We start from the raw sequence: 27,444 nt of genomic DNA on the forward strand, positions 1-27,444 counted from the left end.
TTAAATCATTCTTAACTTATGAACATCTTTATGAAAACTCACCTGGGGTGTGTTTCACAGAGAGTCAAGTGTGACTTAAATCCCTAAGCGTATATAATATGTAACACACTCATATCAATGCACAGTTAGTATGATTTAACCAATGCAGTGACACTTTTCATACCATGCGCAACTGGGAATTCAAGTCAGTTTCTTTGTGAAACACCCCCAGGACTTTGGTCCTCACTGCCATTCTTCTATCACACAGCGTAATTAATGGCTCTTTTCTTTTCATAATGTAACCATATTTTGCGACATTCAGTAAAGCATTGATACATCATATAACTTTTTCATGATGCCCCCCCCCCCAAGACAGGACATTGTTTTGATTTACAAAATTCAATTGGTTCCTGTTTTAAATTCATGATAAGGCGATTTCTTTCTTCAATTTGATCTGCATCTTAAAAAACTTGGGGTGACCTTAACTGTATAATGGTCTGTCATGAAATTCATTAAACAATAACAATTAATACATCAAAAAATTCAAAAGAAATTTCACAAATAAATAAATAGTAAATAGGAAAAATTAACTTTTGCAAGTCTCCAAGAAGAAAATAATTTGTCAAGAATTATATAAAGATAATATCTTCAAATAAGTGCAAGTGATACTGAAAGTATTCTATGCATAAATTGCATAACTGACTTAGAACAACCTCAGAGAACAATTATCATCAAAAGAAAAATTTGTTAGTTCACATAAAGGAGATGACATTTCCATTTCCTTTGAGTATGTGGGGGGGGGGACTTTTGTTTGTTGCAATGTAGTGAATTTCGTTCTTATTTCATTCATTTACTTGTAATATATTACAACATCCTTTCAAATTCATCATCATCTATCATGAAGAATAATTATCATCAACTGGGGTATAGAACTAACTATTACTATTATACGAATGCATTGATAATTGGCAAGATTGGTCTGGGAAAATATGCTTTGACATAAAAGGAGTATTCTAGGCCAAAAATAACATGATTTTAACAGATAAAGTAAAATGATATCAAATCCCCACTTATTCTGTTGTATTTCATTATATGAAATCATATTTATTCAAATTTTGTCCTCCAAGAATGAAACAAGTGGAAGGCCTCTGGCAGTCTCAACTTCAGTACGCGATTTGATATAGCAGCAGTGCTGACTTTGAAAACAGCTACTGAATAATCATTCACAAAAGAAAACATTCATATGATAATAAAAAAGTCATGATGCCAATTCAACAAATAACCCCAACACGGCCAAAGTTAATTGACCTTAAATGACCTTTGATCTTGGTCATGTGACCTGAAACAAGCAGATTATATTCAGGGATACACGGCTGCTCTCATGTTCAAGTTTCATGAACTAGATCCATTTAAAGTTATGATGACAATTCCACAAATACCCTTGACATTACCAAAGTTCGTTAACCCTAAATGACCTTTGACCTTGGTCATGTAACCTGAATCTCGCACTGGATGTTTAGGGATACTTGATTGCTCTTATGTCCAAGTTTCATGAACAAGATCCTTAAAAATTTGTAAGTTATGATGACAAATCCACAAATACCCCAACATGGCCAAAGTTCGTTGACCCTATGTGACCATTGTCATATGACCTGAAACTCGGGCAGGATCTTCAGTGATACACCATTACCCTTATGTCTAAGTTTCATGAACTAGGTCTATATACTTTCTAAGTTATGACATTTAAAAAAATTAACCTTGGTTAAGATTTCAATGTTGACGCCGCCGCCGCTGTCGGAAAAGTTGCGCCTATAGTCTTGCTCTGCTATGCAGGCAAGACAAAAATTGGATGACTATAAAATGTGTAAGGGAGACATATCATACACACATGTATGAAAATATGAAATTACGATTTTATGTAATAACATAAGAAAATAAAAAGTGGGGACATGACATCATCAGCCAATCTATTGCATGCATAGTCATGAAGGTGCGTCACAATATATTGCTTTGTTTCATAATTCGATAATTTTATTTTCAGATTTGGATGGAATTTTTCAGTGTTTTGATCGCTGAACTTTACTCTTTTTAATCAGATATAATTTATTTTCAGCCCAGGGTACATCTTTTAGGGCAAAGCATCTGTATACATCAGCCATACATGTATATTGAAAGAGCAAAACTATGCCACTTTCATTTTTCCATGAAAATAAAGACCAATGTCTCACCATATCATTATGGTAAAACAAAAAGTCTGCAGTAACTAGGGTTAAAACACTATAAATATAAAAGTGATCGAACACACTTCGAGGACCATCCCATCGTAACCTAGCTTAACAAAAGACAATGATGTGTTAATAGGAGCACCATACATGCAAAATCCCCCTCCATCCCCTGCCTTACCAAAGCCAGATGCAGTGCATGTCATAGTCCACTCTGAGCTATGATGTATAGATTCATGGTAAGATGAAATAGGAGAATGCCATTCTAACTGGTGTTGAACAAATGTCTCAAAAGGCCCTCCGAGTTTATGAGCTGAGGCCATGATTCTGACATGATTAGAAACTAAATGAATAACCTAAAAAATTAATTAATTTTCACTAAATGTCTAAAGATTCGTGCATCAATTCATGTTACTATTAACATTTTTATTCTTACTGGTATGCCATTTTGACCATGTGCCCCCATAACACAAAGATTAGCGATCAATCGCTAAATGAACTGACCAATCAATATCAATGTTATATGCGCATTAGGTTTAAAATACTGACCAGGGACCAATCAGTGCAGTTCTTTCCTATTTGCAGTTCATCGCAAACCTTTGTGTTACAGAGCCCTGATCATTTTCAATCCATTATGCATACATGTGCAAATTTTAAAGTTGATTCTTGAATGTTATCTATTATTTGCAGGAACATGACCTCTGACCCCACGACCTAGCTTTCATTAGATCATCATCACTCCAATATGCATAGATGATTCTCGTTAGAAAATGATCCATCATATGCAGCCCTTCAACCTTTCTGACAGAGAGATACGGATGCTTTTGCTAAAAAATAGGGGAATTTTTTTTTCCAATAGGAGTGCAAAGTAAAGCAAATTAAAAAATAGGAAAATCCTATCCAAACAAGAGCTCTGAATGATCAAAATTAAGATTCTTTCCTCCTTATTCAGAATGGTTGAAACGTCTGAAAACATTCCTTTAGTTTATATTGTGAGAACAAATAATTCATATGATGATGATGACCTCTGTTTCTTTCTTCCCAATGTGCCCAAAACAATTCAGGGTCCCATATTACAAAAAGTTGTGATTGATCTGATCAAACTCGACTCTATCGAAATCCATCAAAGCCATAATATTTCATAAATGAAATTTGCACAATATCCTCTTGTAAACAATGAGGAGCAAACTAAATTGTCAAGAAAACAATGAATGCATGAATATACATCATATTTAGAAAACGATTTGAACAAACATGCATTTTAGATGTTGATGTCTTTCCATAGTTAGGGTTGATTTGATCAATCGTAACTCTTTGTAAGACGGGGCCCAGATCTTCCTTCTTCCCATATGCATACATGATCAAAGTTGATCCATCTGATAGAATTTGATTTATACTGGAAAAAGAGATGTACGGCATAACAACCGTAATGCTTTGAATAACCAGGTTTAAAAAGATATGAAAATTACCTTACTTTTATATTCTCAGTCATTTTTTAAAGAACACAATTGCATGATACTCCTATTCACATTATAATTAGAATGGTAAAATATTAATGAAATATTGGCTAAACTCTGACACTAGTGGTACCTTTACTGAAGAAACACTCAATCAAACAAAGATATTTACACATAAAATTACATACCACACTCTAGTGTTGACATAGAGGTACCACTCGTGCCCATTTGCCAAGGAGTTTGAGGCAGATCAAAGTTCTGATCTTCAATATCTTGAAACATTTTATCGGAGAACTCTTCCATAATCATGCCATCACTAATGGATGAAGATGTGCTATTAGATGCATCATTAAATGTCTGATTAGGGAGAAGAGTTTCGTGAGCAGAATTCCCATTCTGTTGATCAGCAATCATTTGAAAGTCAGTTAGCTGGGAGTTGACATTAGAATCAGATGCCACCGAGGCTTCAACTTGTTCACCGGACCAGGTGGTTTCGCCGAGATTCTGACTTGGTTGAAGATTAGGTCCCGAGTTGATTTCAGTATTCAAGAGGGCTTCAGGAGCAAAATCTTCTTCCGTCACTTCTAGGTTCAGCAGATCTTGAGTGAGATTGCGTTTAGCAGTGAAGCCACTGGAAGGCTGAAGCTGCCTCACTGTGTCTCCTAAATCCACAGGTATGATGTGCACCTGATTGCTTAACACTGGGTTCTGACTGGTAGTAAGTTCTGGCTGCGTCGGGAGCTGGAACTTGGGAAAACGATTCAAAGGTTGCTCTGGTAAAGGTACAGACTGACTGCGGTTCTGTAAAGCCTTCTTATTCAACATAGCTTGTAAGTTGTCGGGATTAACATTGTTCATGAGGTTTAACAGTTCTGTGTCTGCATCTCCGGACATCTGCATATTGAAACTAGAACAAGAAGGGCCAGAAGGATTCCGCCTTCTGATGAACATAGCCTGCTGGTTCTGTACGCTTCCTCTACAGTATTGAGAAGAGCCTCTAATGTCAACATTAGAACCCTGAGTAACTTCATGTTGATTGGTTTTCATATAATACCTAGGTTGCTGTTTGGCAACGTGACTTGGGGATGGTAATGTTACACTCTGATAGACCTGATTCTGTGGCTGAACAGCACTTGGGCTTGCAGCAGCGACCCTCTTTGAATTACTTGAGAGACGACGTTTGCGGTTAGGCGTCAAAAACTCAGATTGCTGAGAACGTTTACCTTTATTTTTACCTTCTTGCGCATCGCTGCTGGTAGAAGCTGATAGTGCACTCCTCACAGTAGGATGGGTGGGTTTGGGTTTATGCTTTGGTTTATGAGGACTTTCTCCACCGTCAAGCTCGATTATGTTTATTGGAGTGAATGCAAATGAGTTCCCATCAACAGGACTAGGTGGTACGCTGTCTACCCCTTGTTGCACAGGAATAGCTGCACTCTGGGCCCGCATCATCATGTGTGGTGGTGGAGATCGTAACTCTGCTATTGGAGTAGTTGGTACGGATCGTGCACTACGTATCTCATTCTGAAGTGGGTTGATATATGACTGATTATCCGAGGCTAACAACCTCTCAAGAATCTTTGGCTGTGATGATGGAATCTGCGCCAAATGTTGCACCTTTATATGCTTTGTCGATGGCAAGGATAAAGTGACATTGGTTTGCTGGGGTTGACTTGTTCGAACAGCAAGCGTAGACTGTTGTAACTGCTGTATTAGCTGTGTGTTGTGGGACTTGGATTTATGTGGAAGCATGGTGGCAGCAGACATGCCTGAAACCATCAGCATTGTGCTGTTACTCTGATCCTTGTCAGTCAACAGTGACACAGATGGTTGTGTCGCCAGCTGGTTCAGTACATTAGCATCTTCCACTGTGAGAGTTTGAAGAGTCAAACCACTTTTGTTTGCCTGTTTTTTAATATTCCCATGATCAGTGAGAATGTCTGTCAGGGTGGATCCTTGTGGCACAGATGAAAGCTTCTGAGAGTTCATGATAATTGGGTAAGTGCCTCCTGGTGCCATGGAAGTACTCTCACTAGCTAGAGGAACATCTTCATCTGTTGCTGCTTGAATCACATAATGCTGCAGATTACTCCCATCCGGTTTCCTTGATAGATTCTGGACTTGTGCCAATACCAAATTTGTTGAGGGGTCAACACTGGGTACAGACAACTTTGACAATGCAACTGAAGATGCTAATGATGAGCTTGCCTGAGCACTTTTCAGTAAGCTTGCAACAGTCTTGCTTCCAGCGCTGTGCAAGACACCACCCTTGGAGCTTCCGAAACCACCTCCCACGTCTGAATGAATAGCACTGCAAGTTTTAGAAATTCTTCCTGGTGAAGTAACTTTCTCTAGCTTGTTGGTAAAAAGTGTTGAATTAATTACAGCAGCATGAGAGGGAGTCATCAAATTTGGCTCAACGTCACTCTGAGATGCACTAGAAAAGATTTGATCACCCTGGAATGCATCGGAACCTATCACAGCTACAGGAGGTATTTTCATTGGGTGGGTTGCATATGTTAAAGATGTTTTCAACATTGAGCTATCGCTTGTAGCGACCGACTGTGACTGTGCACTCCGAACAATGATGTTAGCTGGGGAAGCAAGCTGTGATGCTTGTGTCGTCATGTTGACAGGACTGGTCAATGTTGGTGCTGAAGCTGGTGCAGTCCTGTCTAAGAAGTTGTGCGATCTCCCGCTGCTGGTACCCGTGTTAAATAAAATTCCCTGAGATGACAGGCCAGTCTTCTGACAAGTAACACTGCTGCCAGACACCACAACATGCGGTTGAGGAGTGGGTTGAGCTAACACTGCGACCTGGTTGGCAGCAACAGGCTCTCCCTGATTTGGAATTATTGCAGAATTTGCATTACTGACAGTCTGGAGACCTCTAGGCAATTGTCTAATTGTATTTCCTACAACAACATATTGTCCACTCTTGATTGAACTCTGAATACTATTTGCTGGTAAAACTGGACTGCCAAGGATGGCATTGCCTACTACTGGACTATTTACAACATTAACAGGTGTTTGATTATTCACAGCTGGAACAGGCTGAACAGAACTCTGAAATACATTCTGTCCAGGCTGCAACAACACATTCATTTGCTGAGGATTTGTAAGTTTCGATATACCCTGCACAGGAATGACTTTCTGTCCGTTCATGAAAACAAGTTGCATTGGCTGTCCATTCACATTCTTAGCTGATGGATTTATTAGTACCATTGGTGCACCGGTGTCTCGGACCGGTGTCTTTGGTTGTATTGGAGCAAAGCGTCTCTTGCTTGGGCTTTCTTTGGATGCAGTATTGGCACCTTCCCCAACAGCATTACTTGAAGACAAATTATTCTCCAGATTAGTACTGCTCTCACCACTCTCCGACGATGTTAAGGAGTTTCCAGCTGAGCTTTCTGTCAAAGCTGGCATATCTCTCTGTTCTAATTGCGTAGCCTTGTCCGTGCATGTGGCTTGCGAGGAGATGTTTTCCTCAGTAGAGAAGTGTTTCCTGACAATTGGACTTGAATGCTGTTTCTGTTGGTTCTCCTCTGCCTGTTTTTTGCGGATTTCTTGACGGTACTGCAGTGTCTGCTTCAAGTGGAAGTTGGTCTCTCGATGTCTCATCTCTGGTGTAAGATCAGATCTAGGAACTTCACCCATGTGCTTTTGGACAATGAGGATGGACTTGGAACACTTGGTTACCAAGTTATTATTTGTCAGATGCTGTGCTACCTGCAGGCTGTTGTTGAAGGTCTTGTTGGTGATCCCTGATGCCCATTCACAAATGACCTGTGATGCAGCCTTCTGCAGATGATCATCCTCTCCTTGAAGCAAGGACTTAGGACAGCCTGGGCATGTTGTGTATAGACAATCCACCTGCAGAATAAAGTAAAAACATTGAAAATAGATAGTGAAATACAAGTTTACATAGGAATCACCACTACTTTGAATAACTTCTTAATGGAAGAAGCACAAATACATTGTATGTATCCACACCAACTAGGTATTATTAGGTTTTACGAATAGAAACTGATTAGTTGAAAGGAAAAAATTATATTTTCAGAGAATTTGATAGATTTCAGGCCGAACTTATACATTTAATATTAATCTACAGTACATTAAAATCTACAATATTTCAGCTTTGAAGTGATGTACAATGCACCTTCTACACATAAAAGACCTATACTTTGTGATTGGAACAGAAGCCTTTACCAAATTAAGATCTGAATAACAGAGAAAATGTTATTTACAATTTTGGAGAAATACAAAACTATCAAGTTGAATAAAGCTGTAGCAGTTTTAGCAGACACAGTACTTGCAGTAGAGGTGGTAGTAGTAGTAGTAGTGGTAGTAGTAGCAGAAGTAGTAGTAGTAGTGGTCGTCATAGTCATAGTAGTAGTAGTAGTCGTCGTTGTAGTAGTAGTAGTAACAGTAGCAGCAGCATCAGTAGCAGCAGTAGTAGTAGTAATACATGTAGTTGTAATAGTAGTAGTAGGAATAGTGTAGAAGGAATAGTAGCAGCAGCAGCAGTAGTAGTAGAAGTAGTAGTGGCAGCAGGAGCAGTAGCAGCAGTAGTAATACAGTAGTAATTGTATATTCTGCTCTAAAATGTATGTGTGTTTTATATGTCAGTGTTGGATTCAATATCATTTCAGGGCTGGTATTAATTGTTCACAATCAGGCGCGGATCAAGGGGGGGGGGTACGAAATATCCTTAATTTGTGGTTGAAAACCTCATTTTTGTTTGTCAAATTTTTTCAGGTACGAAATATCCTTAATTTGTGGTTGAAAACCTTTTTTTTTTGGCTTTTCAAAATTTTACTCCGAAAAATTTGCACCCTCCAAATCCTGGATCCGCCCCTGTTCACAATAGTCAGCCCCTCAAAACTATTGTCTAATCCAGTAGGATCCACGTATGTATGTTATACCAACAAAACAAATGATAAGATATATTTGTGACTCACCCCTCGATTAACAACAGGAGCATCTAGCAGAGGGAGTGATGGAGATGTCAGTTCAAGTTTCTTTCTCATACCACTATAGCAATATGTGCAATCGAAGTCAAGGAAAAACACAATCAACATTTAGGTCATATCATTCCCATTCTCCATCAGTAAGACCCATATTCATAAAATCTTTCATAATTCTAGTTATTATTTAAGTACCTACACCACATTACACAATATCACATGGTTACTACGCTTAAAGGACAAGTTCACTCCAAGAAAAGGTTGATTTGAATTAAAATAGAAAAATCCAACAAGCATAACACTGAAAATTTCATCAAAATCGGATGTAAAATAAGAAAGTTATGACATTTTAAATTTTTGCTTAATTTCACAAAACAGTTATATGCACATCCTGGTCGGTATGCAAATGAGGAGACTGATGACGTCATCCACTCACTTTTTCTTTTGTATTTTATTATATGAATTATGAGATATTTTAATTTTATCCTTAGTGATTAATTCCTCCCTGAACATGTGGACTGGGCATTGTTTAATACTATATGGTTCAGTCAAGTTGGTCCTTATTGTCAAATCTCTAAAAAATGAAATATTGTGTAATTCAAACAATAAAAAACAAAAGAAATAGTGAGTGAAGGACATCATCGACTATCTCGTTTGCATGTCACTGTTTGTGCATATAACTGTTTTGTGAAAAATAAGCAAAACTTAAAAATGCCATAAGTTTTTTATTTTACATCCGATTTTGATGAAATTTTCAGTGTTATTTATTTTGATTATTCTCTATTTATTCAAATCAATATTTTTCTGGGGTGGACTTGACCTTTAAAGACACAGACTGAACCCGAAAGTTAAATTGACACATCATATACCAATCAAAAGCCTTTGACCTACTACACAGAGCAATGCAAGCTTTATGGATTTTCACCACTTACCATCGGAGTATTTTGCTTCAGAATAAGCAGGCTTTGAAAATGGACTTTCATTACAGCACTGAATAACTGTCATTGCCATTTTTTCCCCCTACAAATTGTAAAAAAAAATTGAATTCAGAATCTGAAAAGCAGAAAAGAACCAACTTTTTCTGTGTACAAACTTATGGAGTCACAATGCTTCTAACACAAAATGACAAAAACATGAATCTTGACTAAGCGCTATTGTTGACAGTTATGAGCAGATAAGTAGAAACCACGTCAAAACTTTCAGCGGCCGATAAACGTTTTACTATAGCAGCTTCATAGACTTTGGATGCTACCCAGAGAGTGACTTTCAGTATTCTTGCCCTTGTCCTCATTAATATTTTCCTTTGAATGACCAATTGTTAATGCATGATCATGTTTTGTACGCGCTAAGGTACTTTTTAATTTTAGCAATACCAAATATTTATTATTATTATAATTAATACAAAAACTGACAAAAGGATATCTTGAGTTGCCTCTGGTGCCAAGACGTCTTGCTTGAACAGCAGGAAACACTCCCTTGATTATCTTCCCAAAGTCTGCGGTGCTTAAAGGCCGTTGGTAGGCATTCTCACAGAATGTCCTGTAGGCAAAATAATATACCAGAATATTGTTAACATCATCATCATAATCATCACCTCAATTATCATCATCATCATCACCTCCACCACCACCACCACCACCACCACCATAACCATCATCATTTGTTTATTTTTTGGCATGCTTGGGAGGCAAAAATCGAACTTCCTGATATAATTGATTGAGTGTGTGCAGGTAAACGACTAGAATGGGATTTTTCTTACTCTTATACAAATAGATTTGTTGAACCTCAGGTGTAGAAAGACCTTTCCTTCAATAATTATTGCAGGGGAGAGGGGTAAACATGGAGGGGGGGGGGGGGGGAATGGACCTTTTTGAAGTCACTTAGCAGGATGGCAAGATGTGTTACATCATTAACCATTAACACACAGATGTCCACACTCCTAAAACTTTGTTTGGCCAGAACGTTCAGATACCACTTGAACAAGACTTTTACAAAACGAACATCTGACAACTTTGATTCCTCTCTCATGAATGGGAAAATCCTGATAAAGAAGTTCATGGGGTCGTTTCATAAAGCTGTTTGTAATTTAGGCACAAATTCATGGACAAATGTACACACCAGTTCACGCATGACTTTAAACACTACTAGTGACCCTCTCTTGTGCTAAAGGACATATGTAGCTGACTTAGCATCTAAGATCTTGTTCCATTCGTGCATTAACGTTATGAACATTATGAAACAACATCCAGATAACACAGAAATATCTTACTTGTATTCCTCATAGACTTCCTGCTTAGGGAGGGATGTATCAGGACTCTCTTCAATGTGACTCCGAACCCAGTTTAAAGCAGTCATCTGGTCAACTCTGCAACTACTCATCATTGGCGATGTGCTGTTAAGAAAGAGAGATATTCTATCTGGTTAGGCAAATGAATGCAATCCAGGCAAAAAAACAAAAACAAATAGTTTGGGGACTACTTTTTACAGCTTGCTGCCTAATTCTGCAACACTGGATAAGTTTAACATGGCAATAAATCAGGATGAGAATTTTGGGGGCAAAATCACCCCAAGCCCCCATGTAATTTTCCCCCTTATGCAATCTATTAAACCTCACTACAAACTGAATTTAGACAAAAACCTATAATCTCACATGTCTGTGTGTCTATTAGGGCATTACAAGAAACTTATGTTTTATTCCATATAAATTTTAAGTCCCCAAAATCAAGGGAAAGTTGTTTTGACTAAATGTTAATTTATTTTTTATTGCTTCACTTCAGAAATTCTGCTTGATTGACAATCAAACATTTTAAGTTTCTTGCAACTCCCCATATGTGCGTGTTTGTACTTGTATCATAGAAAAATGGACAAACCTAAAAAATTATAGGCCTATATTAGATCATGAATTATATCAAATAGAAAAATTTAAGAAAAAGATTGATTAAAGTTTGAGAAAAGATGAAGAATAAATTAGTTATAAACATTTGAAAGTTGAGATCACTAATGCTAATTGCTATAGGGATCCTCCAATTGGCAATGTGACCAAGATGTGTGAAGTCACACATCTTTCCCATTTTGTACATATTTCACATACATTTTATCTTTTATCAAGTATATTTTTTTATCAGATGCATATTTTTAAAATGAAATAACGTGCAATACAAATCATTAAATGAACCATGAACAAAGAGTTCGTCCCAAACCTATCATTCTGAGTTCAATGATGTTATACTTTGCACCACTGTTTGTGTTTGATTTGGATACTATATACTATCATTAAAACAAGGAAAGGAGATTTCAATTATTTAATTTACTTCTTCATTTATTCATTCATTCATTTACCCATTTATTTTTACATTTATTTATTTCATTCATTTGTTCATTAAGCTTATTTCATTATTCATTTTATATCTACTCTTTATTTTTCACTTGTTTATTCATTCATTAAAATCCATTCATTTTCTATCTATTCATTTACTTAAACCTATTTTATATTTTCAAATATTTTTTTCAGTGGGGGTGGGTTCTGCCCAACAAAGGGGAAAGTTGTACACTGCATGAAACATCTTGGTCACAATGCCAGAGGGAGAATCTCTGTATCATTCATAGGAATGAAACTTTGATTAGAATTCCATTTCATGTAGAAGAAAAACTTTGATTAGAACTCCATGTTAGCGAAGAAAAGATTTGATTAGAATACCTTTTGTGAATGTCCTGCTCAGGGGTACCTGAAGGAAGCTGTAAATAAAGCAATAACTTCTGCTTGTCATCAAGTTTCCTGATGTCAGCCTAGAGAGCGAGAGATAGAGAGAGAGACAAAGAGACAGGGAAAGAGAAAGGGAGATTAATAAACAAGATGGCAATTGGGAATGCAACGCAGATATTGCTAGGTCAACTAAAAATGAAGTCCTAGGGCCCGTTTCATATAGAGGTACATGAAAAACTAAGCTTTATCTTTGTTGTAACTACCATGGAAACCTTGATTGAGATTGGCTGCTACATGTAAGCTCCATTACCATGGTAGTTGCCATAGAACGGCCAAATTATGAAACAGGCCCCCGAATGTTCTCCAGTTAAACCAAAGACAATTTGATGTCCACGTCCAAGTTAAATTTTGGCTAGGTCGAAATAACGTCTAATCAAAACTTAGTCTTGAAAGTATTTATGTACATCTTTAACTCGAACTTAACAAGTCTTACTTCATCTACATGTACCTCAAATAAAATTTTTTCACAATTTGTATTGGTAGGAAATACATGTTGATTCCTTTGCGGAAGTCATTTAAACTATAAAAAAAATTACAGACATGTTTAATGTACAATACAGAGTGAGTCAGAAAAAATGTCCCACTTTTGTAAAGTTGAATTGTTTAAAATATAAATATTTAATCATTAGTTTCATGATATGTCTTGATAGAGGTATCCTCCAAGTACATTCAGGTACCATTTTCATTTGATCCCGTACACGCATGACTGAACATCGGACAATCTTTAGAAGACTGTCAGATCTCACTTGCGCCAAGTTATTAGGTGATGAATAAAACAGTGCTTTAGACAAAGACAGTCAGACAGACAGACTGGCATGCTCACACAACACACACACACACACACAAACACACACAACACACATGGTAATAACTGGTTCATAATTTTCTCTTTTCTGATTAAGCATTGATTTTTAGCAAGATCGCTGAATGTTTAAGTGGCAATTCCCGACAATCTTTCCCCTTAAAACACATTCACTACCACCATAATATCATCATCATCATCCTCATTGTCATCATCTTGATCTTGATCTTCATTCCCTTTTAATTGTTTGTGTTTTTATTCACCGACGTTTGCAGTAATTGTGTGCTTGTGTGTCTGTGTGTGTGTGTGTGTGTGTGCATGTTTGAGTGGGTCTGCCAGTGCGTGTGCATGTGTGTGTGTGCGTACGTGTGTGCGTTTGTGTGTGTGTGTTTCAGTCTGTCGGACTGTCTTTGTTCAAAAGAGTGTTTTATTCCCCACCCTGTAACTTGGCGCAAGTGAGATCTGACAGTCTTCTAAAGATTGTCCGCTGTTCAGTCATGCGTGCAGAGGATCAAATGAAAAAGGTACCTGAATGTACTATACTGGGAGGATACCTCTATCAAGACATATCATGCAACTATTGATTAAATATTCATATTTTAAACAATTCAACTTTACAAAAGTGGGACATTTTTTCTGACTCACTCTGTATAGTATGCACATGTGTGTTCTCCAATGTGTTTTTGTGGTGCCAATTGATTGTTGAGCGTCCGAAACACATTCTGCGAACATGTACATGTACATGTAAGAGAATGTATATTGCATGCATGAGGAGCTTGATGCTACATGTACATCAATATATATATACACAGGTGTATTGTACATGTACATGTACATTAATGCTGCCCCGGACCATCTACATGTACCGGTAAACCCACAAATAATTTTAAGTTGTCATATTTTCTTCAGTTTTGAGGAGTTTGACTTGCACAAGGTACATGTACATGTACATGTGTAGACTCTATATTGACATACCAAAATGGAATATATGTTTCACTATACATGTACATGTACAGTGACGGTAAGTAAAAAAGATATGTATTCATCGACTTACAAAATTTGTTCTTTTCACAAGTGGACTCTCCAATCAACATGTTAGAACATGTTTTGTGAAATATCCAGAAAATTCACGAACATGGTCCCATTTCATAAAGACTTGTTAAAGTAACAAATGCACAATTTCTAAATTAACATGAGCAAATCAAAAGTAGGAGTTCATTGGCTTTTAACTGTTATTGCAAATTTTGTCAACATCATAACAAGTTATAAAGGACAAGTCCACCACAACAAAAAGTTTATTTGAATAAAAAGAGAAAAAAATCAACAACACTGAAAATTTCATCAAAATTGGACGTAAAATAAGAAAGTTATGATATTTTAAAGTTTAGCTTAATTTCACAAAACAGTTATATGCACATCCTGGTCATTATGCAAGTGAGGAGACCGATGACATCATCCACTCACTATTTCTTTTGTATTTCATTATATGAAATATGAAATATTCTAATTTTCTCCTTATTGTCAAGTGAAACAACAATAAATTCCTCCCTGAACATGTGGAATTAGCATTGTTTAATACTATATGGTTCAGTCAAGTTGGTCCTTATTGTCAAATCTGTAAAAAAATGAAAAATTGTATGATTAAAAAAAAAACAAGTGGAATGCCTCTGGCCGTCTCACCTGCATCACGCGATTCAATATAGCAGCAGTGCTGATTTTGAAAACTACTATAACTCGCACAAGATGTTCAGTGATACTTGGTTACTCTTATTTCCACGTTTTATGAACTAGACCAATACACTTATAGAGATATGATGGCAATTCAAAAAATACCCCCAACGTGGCCAAAGTTCTTTGACCTTACATGACCTTTGACCTTGATCATGTGACCTGAAACTCGCACAGGATGTTCAGTGATACTTGATTACTATTATGTCCAAGTTTTATGAACTAGACCAACACACTTTCAAATTTATGGCTGTAATTCAACAAATACCCCAATTTGGCCAAAGTTCATTGACCCTAAATGACCTTTGACCTTGATCATGTGACCTGAAACTTGCACAGGATGTTCAGTAATACTTGATTACTATTATGTCCAAGTTTCATGAATCAGATCCATAAACTTTCAAAGTTATGATGGTAATTCAACAGATACCCCCAATTCGGCCAAAGTTCATTGACCCTAAATGACCTTTGACCTTGGTCATGTGACGTGAAACTCATGCAGGATGTTCAGTGATACTTGATTAACCTTATGTATAAGTTTCATGAACTAGGTCCATATATTTTCTAAGTTATGATGACATTTCAAAAACTTAACCTTAGGTTAAGATTTTGATGTTGATTCCCCCAACATGGTCTAAGTTCATTGACCCTAAATGACCTTTGACCTTAGTCATGTGACATGAAACTCAGGCAGGATGTTCAGTAATACTTGATTAACCTTATGGCCAAGTTTCATGAACTAGGTCCATATACTTTCTAAGTTATGCTGTCATTTCAAAAACTTAACCTCAGGTTAAGATTTGGTGTTGACGCCGCCGTCGCCGCCGCCGCCGCCGCCGTCGCCGTCGGAAAAGCGGCGCCTATAGTCTCACTCTGCTATGCAGGTGAGACAAAAACCCAAAAGAAATAGTGAGTGAGGGACATCATCATCTGTCCCATTTTGCATATTGCTGAGTTGTGCATATAACTATTCTGTGAAAATAAGCGAAACTTTAAAATGTCATAACTTTCTTATTTTACATCCGATTTTGATGAAATTTTCAGCATTATAATAGTTAGATTTTTCTCTTTTTATTCAAATCAACATTTTTCTGGGGTGGACTTGACCTTTCAGAAACAGGCCACAGCTCTTTCCTCCCATGCTGGCTCAGACCTCTAGAATTCTTCTCTCTGCTCTTGTTTTACACATCATTCACTTGTTTAGATGATACAGTTTACATAATGTACATGTAGGCCTTCATTTTTAATACACATATTTATTTTCTTTGGAAATCATTCAGCTCTTGGAGCTTGACAATAATAAATTACGTACATGTATTTGAATGATTCAATTATAATCCGTCATACTAGTAATTGAATCAGATTAAATTTAATTATAAAATCAATTTACATCATGCATTATGGAAAAGGCATAACAATTTTTAGATATTTTTACTGAATTAATATATTACTATCAATTATAAACAATATATAATAAACCAATCAATCAATCAGAAATATCTATTTTGTAGGCACAGCATTTACATGTACAGTAAAACCTGCTTTAGAATGCACCTGTTTATAAGGGCAACTTCTTTGTAAAAAGTGTTGTTTCCCTGAAATTTTTACAATGTGTATTACAGGAACCTGGGCTCAAAACATACATGTAAGGCTTTAGCGATTGATCAGGAGGCTGATTTAACGATTGATCAAACACAATATCCAATGCAATCAATCGTGGAAATCTGCCTTAGAACACAAAGCTTTATGTTTACAGGAACCTGGGTAGTGTTTCATAAAGCTATTCGTAAATTACGCACAACTTTAGGAACAACTGGAACATGTTATGTATACATAAGTCAGCTACATAGGGATGTATCATATAGCACAAGAAAGGGTCACCAGTCGTTCGTAATATCATTTGTAACTTACGTACAGATTTATGAAACGGGCCCCTGATCTTAAGACCACCTGCTTATACCGACTGCTTTTATTGTCTCCCCTGAGTATTTTTAAAAAACATTTTACAAGTTTATTGTGTTTTCTTTTGTCATATTTTGTGCTAATTTCCTTTTCTCATCTAAATTACATGGGCCTCAAAATATTTCTTAAAGGTGTTGTGGGCCTCGAGTTAACAAGGGCATCTACATGAATAATTGTATATCACTTTGCAGTCCATTACTAGTACAGAAACTTTATCTTCGATGGCAAGTCAAACATCTGGATTTCATTCCATCATTGACCCTAAATATTCTGTTTATAAATTTAGACAAAATTGAATTAGCCTACATTGTATACATACAGGTACATGTAGAGTATTTTAGGTCAAGGTCACTTAAACCCAAAGGACACATTTCCACACTACACCACACATTATGAGGGGGGGGGGGGGAGAAAAAAAGGGCACATATATCCAAGGCCATTGAGAGCCTGTGCATCAAGGCCGCTCAATGGGGCATCAAAGCCATGGATTTGATTGCTTGGATAAAGTCATACATGTGTACATGTACACATACCTGTGTTAATAGTGATGTGCTTGGAGCTGCAGTGTATTTATGCAACATATTGATTGGTGAAATGATGTCCTAAAATTCCAATGTCTTTCAGGGATGTACATATACAGGAGGCAGATTTTCAGAAACCCTTAATTTTCATTTAAAACAAAATTATGCCCTTTAACTTTTTCTAATTTGAAAATAGCAAATTAGAACCTCCATCCATTATTTTGCAAGTAATGAATATTATTACATTACATTATTAATTACTAATGTTAGTTTTAATAAAATTTGACTGTATTTCACTTACCAATAGGCTCTCTATCTTCTGCTTTGAATCAGGACTGTGTGAAGAAAATAAAAGAGGATTAAAATTCAACATTATTAACATTACTGATTAATAAAAACAAGTGGAGCGCCTCTGGCAGTCTCACCTGCATCACACGATTCAATAAAGCGCAGCAGTGCTGACTTTGAAAACTAAGTACTATAAAATGGTTATTCACAAAAACACCATTCATATAATGATACAATACTATGTTCATTGACAATAAATGACATTTGACCTTGATCATGCGACCCAAGACTTGTCAGTGATACTTGATTACCCCTATAACCACATTTTATAAACTATATCTATAAACTTTGAAAGTTATGACAGCAATCTAATAATTATCTCCAAAATGGCCAAAGTTCAATGACCTTAAATGACCTTTGAATTTGGTCATGTGACCTGAGACTCGCATGAGATGTTCAGTGATACTTGATTACCATACTCTTATGTCCAAGTTTTATGAACTAGATCCATACAATTTCAGAGTTATGATGGTTATTCAACAAATACCCCCAACATGGCCAAAGTCTAATGACCTTTGACCTTGGTCATGTGACCTGAAACTCGCACAGGATGTTCAGTGATACTTGATTACTCTTATGTCCAAGTTTTATGAACTAGACAAAAACACTTACAGAGTTATGATGGTAATTCAACAAATACCCCCAACATGGCCAAAGTTCATTGACCTTAAATGACCTATGACCTTGGTCATGTGACCTAAAACTCGCACAAGATGTTCAGTGATACTTGATTACTCTTATGTCCAAGTTTCATGAATTAGATTCATAGAATTTAAAGTTATTATGGTAATTCAACAGATACCTCCAACATGGCCGAAGTTCATTGACCTTGGTCATGTGACCTGAAATACGCACAGGATGTTCAGTGATACTTGATTACTGTTATGTCCAAGTTTTATGAACTAGACTAATAAAATTTCAAAGTTATGATGGTAATTCCCCAAATACCCTCAACTTGGCCAAAGTTCATTGACCTTAAATGACCTATGACCTCGATCATGTGACCTGAAACTCGCACAGAATGTTCAGTGATACTTGATTACTCTTATGTCCAAGTTTCATGAACTAGGTCCATATATTTTCTAAGCTATGATGACATTTCAAAAACTTAACCTTAGGTTAAGATTTTGATGTTGATTATTCACAAAAACACCAGTCATATAATGATACAATACTATGTTCATTGACAATAAATGACATTTGACCTTGATCATGCGACCCAAGACTTGTCAGTGATACTTGATTACCCCTATAACCACATTTTATAAACTATATCTATAAACTTTGAAAGTTATGACAGCAATCTAATAATTATCTCCAAAATGGCCAAAGTTCAATGACCCTAAATGACCTTTGACCTTGGTCATGTGACCTGAAACTAAGGCAGGATGTTCAGTAATACTTCATGAACCTTATGGCCAAGTTTCATTAACTAGGTCCATATACTTTCTAAGTTATGCTGTCATTTCAAAAACTTAAGATTTGGTGTTGACACCGCCGTCGGAAAAGCGGCGGGTGAGACAATAGTATTATGCCCCCGGAGGTGCACTCAAATTATTTTTTGATGGGGGTGTGCCTCACAAAACTCTGAAATGGGGGTCTAAGGAACTGACTAAAAGGGTAAAGTACAGGGTCTTGGGAACTAAATATGTACCGCGGGGTGTGAAAACAGGGTCTACGGAATGGGATCGCAGCACTGTAGGTATAGCACTGTGCATGTGCTAGCCGTGCATGGATCGGCTACTAGTTATAATGTAAGGAGTTGCGAAGCCATACGTGCATCCTCTCACATGCAGTGCTTGCACATTTTGGCAGGGCTGGGGAACTGAGATGTCTCGTATGGGGGTCTTGTGAGCGGGGCTGGGCGGCTTCTGAACTGAAATTTTGTCATTCGGAGTATCTAGAGAACTGAAAATTAGGTTTGAAAAAGGGGGTCATCAAAGCGGCACGTCCCCGTACCACCAATATATGTGAGTGCCCCCCCTCGAGATTACGCCTTGACAGAAACTAGAGACTAGAGAGCTACAGAAAATGTCATACATGCAGGTGGCCATGTGTTTTGAACTCCCCCACAAAAGGGCGGTTTTTTTAATATACATTTTGTTCAGTTAAAACATTTATACAGTACATGTATAACTCAGTCGAACCAAGAGGTGTTGTCAGGAAAATGATGAAATTAGTGTAATTTGAAAGCTGTTATATATGAGAGCATATATTCATAAGCATGTGAATTTGCAATTCACTAGATAGAATGAAATACAGCTAGGGTGTTAGTGGAGGGAGGGGGAAGCAGAACATGTACACCACTGGCGGATCCAGGGGGGGGGGGGCACAGCTGCCCTTGCCACCCCCCTTTTTGAGAGCCATAATCAAAACTTGTAATGTAAAAATACAATTTTTACCAGTGTGCCCCATCTTTTGAAAGTGAGGTCCTTTATTTTTTGCTCTTCAAATTTTCTGCAAACAAATTTTTTGTTTGCTTATCATCAGAAAAATGTCCCTCCCCCTTGAAAAATCCTGGATCCGCCCTGACATACATACAATGCCTTTAGGAGAGACTTCATAGTGATTTAATTTTTGTCTCATTTTAAAATGTACATGTACATTTAGAAAATAACCTATCATGCCTCTTCACAGTGTATTTCAATAAAATCAAATTTTCATCGGAAAAATGTCCCCACCCCCCTAAAAAAATCCTGGATCCACCCTGACATACACACAATGCCTTTAGGAGAGACTTCATAGTGATTTAATTTTGGTCTCATTTCAAAATGTACATGTACATTTAGAAAATAACCTATCATGCCCTCTTCACAGTGTATTTCAATTAATTTTGTCATTAAATCAATAATAATTAAGGAAACCTTGATAGTCCTTACATGAATTACATGTACACTAAAATCTCATTATCATGTGATTTTTTTTTTACGAATGGAGGAGTAATTTTCATGAGATACATGTACATGGAAGTGTCATATAAAGGCTGAGTATGAGCTCTGTCAGGTGTGACAGTATGAGCCTACATGTATAAAAGTTGCAACACTTTACTCGATATAACGAAAAAATGATGGTACATGTAGTTGTGGCAGGGATGAGCAGTAAATATTACATGCAACTCTATGGATTGTTGAAATGCTACATGTAGACTTTTAAAACATGAAGGCAGGGGATTGGATTTTGGCCTCATATTATTTTTACAATGTTCAGTTATTCACTTTAATAAATCATTTAGTTGCAGCTTTATTATTAAGTTCAGCTTTGTTTACAATTTTGATTGTTACATGGCAAGTACAAGTACATGTATGTTGTCATCCATTTCCATTTGACTCGAAACTTGCTTCTCATGAAATTATTTTCCTATTCAGATTTGTTCATTCATTACATTTTCACATGCGAATCTTTTGTTCAACATTCCTATTACGTACATGTAATGATCCAACATTTTTATTTATGTTGGCTTCATGACATTGTATACTGGTAGTGTCATTTTTAGGATTTTAGGTTAATTTGCAGACAAGTTATTTGTAGCTTGTTTGTCACAAGAAAACTGTTGCTGAGTGAGTGCCACGAACATCTTTGGATGGTGTGTATGCTCTTACACATCATTACCACCCTCCACTTACCTCTCTCCTTTATTAAATTAAGACTCTTACACCATTAGCTGCCCCTCCATTCTATTTGTTTCTACTGGTTGATCTTCCCCAATTATATGATCTGTATTTTGATGTTGCAAAGCAACCTTTTAATAAAGCACTGCATTACATGTACCAGACTTCTTGAGTCAACTTCAGTTATTTGCCTGTCTCCTAAGTTACAGTAGTTGCTCTTCTTCTACGTTTTCTGAATGACAAAGGTATTTCCCATCTTCAGTGTGAACATTAGACTGGTTTATGAATTACATCCCACATACACTTCTACTACAATTATACACAACATAGAATCATTAACTACTTATGATTAGAAGGTCACGGTATCCGAATAGTTTTCCGCTCGGACACCACCCTACACAAACAGCTTGTACACCCCATCCCTGATCATAGACGTGATGGCGTAGTATACAACATTCCTTGCCAGGGATGTGACGGGTCTTACATCGGTGAAACAGCCTGACCGATAGTTGAACGCATTTCTGAACACAAGCACGATGTTCGGTTACAGCGAACCGACACATCCGCGGTGGCAGAACATGCTTGGGAGAAGCAACACCACCCAGATTGGGAGGGTGTACATTGCGTTGCCAAAGAGACATTGGTATACACGCAGGATTAAGGAGGCTATTAGTATACGTCTTTGTCCTAACAACTTCAATAGAGACAGCGGGATCGACACCCCCAATTTCTGAATGCGAACCATCCGACAGCACAATACCCCCTTACCTGGCAGTGCACGCCGACCCGATCGTTCCCGGCCCCGAGCGAGGGACCGCTCAGCTAGTCAACCCCCACCCACGGGAAACTAGCGAGCCCGCCAATTTTGTCTTATTTGCATATTGCCGACTCGCGGCATATTTGCATATACCTCAGGCTTATTTGCATATACGGATCACCGGCCGCACCTTACATCGACGCACTGATTGGTGAAACGCCCGCCCAATCACACAACGGATCAGTGCCCACCTATTGTTCCCGCGTTCATGCGTACGGTCCTGGGGATTGGTATAATAGACTACGTTATCAGATAATTTTCGTCACTTGATAAAGAGTTGCAGCGGCACTCGAAAGCTCGTGAACTTGTAAGCTAGTGAACACTTTTTGCGAGAGTGATCATGAATTTCCTAGAAAGCTAGTGAACACTTTTTGCGAGAGTGATCACGAATTTCCTTGTTGACCATAGTAGATTGCGAGACAAATGAATACCCTCTCGCGATTACTTATGATTTATGATACTTATAATGCTAAAAGTCTAAAACCGATAAAAAGGTCAGCTATGGATATATGTATTTCAAAGTTTCCATTAATTCACATATCAACATGAATTTGATTGATTAAATGAAGAACTCCCTATGAGCTATATCTGAAAGGGGATATGGTATAAAAAGAAAAAAATCATGGATTAGAAAAATAAGATAAATTGGGGGAAGAGGCCCTCAAAAGAAAGTTTTTTTTTTATAGAACTTTTGCAAAAGTGATGACACATGCATTTGTGATTCAACACACTTGGGGTTCACGAGTTTAAAACACATGGCCAGCCTGTAAGTAATAACAAATCCTGGGAGAGGGGGGGGGGGGGGGTACTCGCAGGTTTATCGCATACGGGGATGTGCCACTCCAGTAGCTTGTTTTTTGCAAAAAAATCCTTAGACATGAGTCTTGCTCTTGCAAGATATCCTTAGCCATGGGTCCTATTTTTTTCACTGAATAATCCTAAGACATGGGTCCATTTCTAAAAAAAACCCAAAAACTAAACTAATAAGAATCCCCAGGAATAGCCCCGGAAATGTTTATGTTAGTACCGGTCGAGAGTACGAGTAGCAGAATTAATATGGAAAATGGGTCTATATTTTAAAGAAAATCCTTAGGCACGGGTCTGTATTTTGAGAAAAATTCTTTCTGCATGGGTACCTGTTCACGGTCAAATGACGCTTAGAAATGGGTAGGGATTTCAAGCCCCGAGCCACACAACCCCGTCCAATCATAATCCAAGTACCGATAACTGTTGACCAAATTTGCATTAAACACAAGGTTAGATTAATAAGGGCAATTTTGTCTCATTTTCATGACATATTTATGCAAAATTTCTAATTAACATTACAAGCTTATTATCAGCCAAGCAAACTGACAGATTTCAATAGCTTTAAAATGTTTTTAAAAATTTGTAATAACAAGTTTTATGAAACAGGCCCCAGATTTAGAACCATTTTGGACAGAGTGTGACAGGTGAGTGGTGAAAATACAAAGATGGCAACAGTTGACGAATGGTGACATCCATGTACTCTTAATTATTCGTGATTGACATTACATGTGTAAGCGTCACAATTAACAAGATTTAACAAGATACATGTACATGTCTTGCCAAGTCGACTTAATACCATCATTATGTCGGGAAAGAGTTCCTTTTGCGACACTGAGGCACCCTAACCTTAACCAATATTTTTTTTCACTTTAGGTGGCAGTCGCAAAAGGAACTCTTTTCGAGTTATGGCAGGATACATAATCTTGCCAAATTTACTTGAAAAAGTTATGTCGTCTTGGCGAAATACATATTACACAACGTTGGCTTAACTAGCCATGATGAAATAACTTTTTAACGTAAGTCAATTAAGGAAGATAATGTATCTTGCATTAAACTTTTTAATATTCAACTAATCAACATAACGAATAAGTATCTTGCCACATCAACAACTAAAATTTATAAGTCAACTTGGCAAGATACATCACCATTTCGTCATATGTACATGGCACTTTTATTAATCAAAGCCTTCGTACAAGAGTTCATTCTAAATAAAGACAAATTGGTATCCCACTTTCTAGACCGATAAATAAGTCTATTTCTGTCAGGGATATGCTCCGCTGAGACTTCGTCTGGCTCCGCGGCATCCCCTCCGTCAATAGACCGATGACGGCCATGGGCTCCTAATGGTGAAGCAAACAACCGCCGCTTTACTACAGTGTCTATGGAGAAAGGGTGCGCTTTTGCATCCTCCCGGATTACTCCTAAATTTTGCTTTTTGTTGGGGTAAAACTAAAGGGAAGATATAATAAAGATAAATTTATTAAATACATTCAGCTTACCAACTTTCCAAAAAATATGCCAGAAAATAGCGAATTTTGATGACAAACAGATCAGGATCAGCCAGGTTCTTCAATCGCTCAATCGCCATAAGCACAGCTACAGTTGAGCGTACGAACGAATCTGCTGGTGCGTCCGTTCGCTCAGCTGTAGCTGACGGCGATCGAAGAACCTGGCTGATCCTGATCTGTTTGACATCAAAATTCGCTATTTTCCAGCATATATTTCAGTAAGATGGTAAGCTAATTGTATTTGATATAGGGCAAGTCCAAGAAAAGGTCACCCTAGAAGGCAAAATTTCATCTTTAATTTAAGAAGTTATCTTTGGTTGGCTAAGAAAGCCCAAATGTTGAATTTTAAAATTTCATTAAGAAAATTTCGATAATATGCATATTTATGCTAATTTGGGGCACCTAATTTGCATTATTGGTGAAATGGGCGTTACGTATGGGACAATTATAAAAACTCATAGAAAATGAAAACAAAACTTCTGAGATTTAGTCATAGGTGGGACATGGACCCCATAAAACATTTTATTACTTTTGGGGGAAAAAAGTGGTGTCATCTAATTATGCAAATTAGGTCTTGTCCAAGGATGGAATGTCCCATACGTAACATTTTGAGGATTTAAAAAAAAGTTATTTCTCATAATACAATACTTGTATTGTTGCATCTCTGGGAAGTTCTAATTTACTAAGTATGATAATGTTATCACAAAAAGTTTCAAAAATAGAGTTTACTTTTTAATTAAAAGTTAATATAAAAATTGTTACGTATGGGACAACATGTTACGTATGGGACATTTACACACAATGTCAATGGGGAGATTTGTGTACAAAGTGAATGGAGAAAAACAAATTTCAAGAGTGCTCTAAAAAGTGATTATTTACATTTTCTTTAGTTTTTAAAGACTGATTTGTTATGAATACTGATAAATGAAAACAATCGAAGCGAAAAACTTGTGAAAATTGAAAAATATGAAAAAAATAAAAACAATAGAAATACTTTATACAAGAAATTCATGAAACCCTGTAAAACAAGATAAAAAATGTTGAAATGGCTAATTTCCCTTTCAGTCATATCAAATATGTCTCAATAGAACATTTTAAAAGAAAGAAACTCTTTTGTTATTTCCATATTTTTAATTATTTAATTTTTTGGAATTATGGGGAAAATTGTGTACGTTCTCTATAGGGACAAAATGTCCCATACGTAACTGCCCCATACGTAACGTGTCATTAATTTGTTTAATTAGTCTGTAATTAGAGGGATTTGGCTTATGACATGAAACTTGCCTTAGATATATACTAGAGTATTGTGACTTCTATCACACTAAGTTACAAGTTGTCAAATGAAATACTTTCAGAGAATTCTCAACTTGAAAAAAATGTTTTTAAAATTGTCTTTTTTCTGCGTCCCATACGTAACGGCACATCTTTTCTCTCTAAAAGGTCAAGGTCATATGTCACCATTTTTTGCATTATTATTCTTCTCCTCGATGTCTACCATCATGAGGGTATTCAATCTAATCAAAGTCATTTAACACTATTTTTCAGGTCATTAAATCCTCTGAAATGTCCCAAACGTAACGTGCGCGAATTCTTGCCTCTTGGACTTGCCCTATAATTAAAAATTCATCTATATTTCTTCCTTTTTCCCCAGTCCAAAAGCAAAATTTAGGAGTAATCGAGGAGGGTGCAAAATTGCACCCTTTCTCCATAGACGCTGTACAAGTAGTTAAACGGCGGTTGTTTGCTCCACCATTACGAACCCAATTATGTCCGTCATCTGTCTGTGTAGGACAAAAAAAATAAGAAAATGTTAAAAAATCAGAAGAAACAGCGGATTCATCAGTCTACCCACTTTCTAGCTTGCTTAAGTACACATCACGTATCCAGGCATGCCGATATTTTTTTCTTCATGAATTGAACTTTGATCGATGGGTCCGTTTTTCAAGATGGATAATTAAAATGTCAAATTATTATTATTAAAATGATAATATTAGTAATAGTTACAGCCACTTCGAGTTAAGAATTCACCCATGATCTTTTGTTCCCCTAACTTATAACATTTAATTAAACTTTTAAAGACTGAACAGATGCCAACAGTAACACACGAAAGTCAAAACCAAGATGACAACCAGGATGAAAACATTTGTTTTATTTTTCAATCATGCTGAAGCCCGATCTGAACAATTGCACAAACCTCAGAGATGCCTCTAGTCTTTTTGACACAGACTCCTCACAATCTGTATCGAGTTTCTTCAGCTTCTCCATGTTATTTCCGTCCAAAGTGGTCTGTGTGGGTAATTCAGTGAATCTTGGAATTGGATTGATGTTAAATAGCTGATCACGATCGCCAAGTGTCATGAGTGTCGTTGTTCGTGAAGGCAAAGGCCTGCCCGGTCCCGTACCTGTACGTACGCTATACACGCTAGCCCCTGCAGCAACATCCGTGGAATTCGGGTTTGCATTTGTACGAGTCGCCGTCAAATCCGTCGATAATTGGAAACTTTCCATATTTCTCGCACGTTAGACGTGTCTATGATAATTTCAGAAAACAAACATGAGTAACTGAACCTTCGACCGTAAAGTTTTCGGCCAAATCAAGTGGATTTGGCCACGAAATCTGCTCCTTTTCCTCATTTCATGATGATTTTTCGGGATTGTCGTAAAGCAATTTTTTGTCGCTGTTGTTAAGATGAACAAGATGGCGCTCTTCAAGTTCAATCTTTCGCTACGCGCTCTAGCATAATAAAGATAATAGCAATGAAAATAAAATGAGGATCCGGATAGGAGTTGTAGAAATAAATCAAATGATGATAATTTGAACGAGAAAGAGAAGTAATCTAAGACTTAGGCCTAGACCTATATGATAATTAAAGATATGTTTTATATTGTTTATACCGATAATTGTATATTTTGTTTTTTTGTTGGTCCCCTTTTTTATGAAACTTTGTTTCTCTG

At 37.0% G+C, this 27,444-nt stretch overlaps 1 protein-coding gene across 2 annotated transcripts; it reads right to left on the reverse strand.

Annotated features, from left to right (window-relative positions):
• Positions 1 to 773: 773 nt before the first annotated feature.
• LOC129255701 (DNA-binding protein RFX7-like) lies at positions 774 to 27,182 on the reverse strand. 2 transcript variants are annotated; one of them, XM_064096819.1, is made up of 7 exons: positions 26,684 to 27,182; positions 17,703 to 17,736; positions 12,323 to 12,411; positions 10,895 to 11,017; positions 10,048 to 10,164; positions 8,620 to 8,704; positions 774 to 7,531 (listed from the first exon to the last, which is right to left on the reverse strand). In XM_064096819.1, the coding sequence occupies exons 1-7, from the start codon at positions 26,995 to 26,997 to the stop codon at positions 3,839 to 3,841; spliced, it is 4,455 nt and encodes a 1,484-aa protein (XP_063952889.1). In that variant the 5' UTR covers positions 26,998 to 27,182; the 3' UTR covers positions 774 to 3,838. The 2 variants fall into 2 exon arrangements, with proteins under 2 accessions (XP_063952889.1, XP_063952888.1); XM_064096818.1 differs by having other exon boundaries at positions 8,620 to 8,700; positions 10,044 to 10,164; positions 26,684 to 27,169.
• Positions 27,183 to 27,444: the final 262 nt, after the last annotated feature.

Source organism: Lytechinus pictus, chromosome 3, assembly GCF_037042905.1.
Source record: "Lytechinus pictus isolate F3 Inbred chromosome 3, Lp3.0, whole genome shotgun sequence".
NCBI classification, from domain to species: Eukaryota; Metazoa; Echinodermata; class Echinoidea; order Temnopleuroida; family Toxopneustidae; genus Lytechinus; species Lytechinus pictus.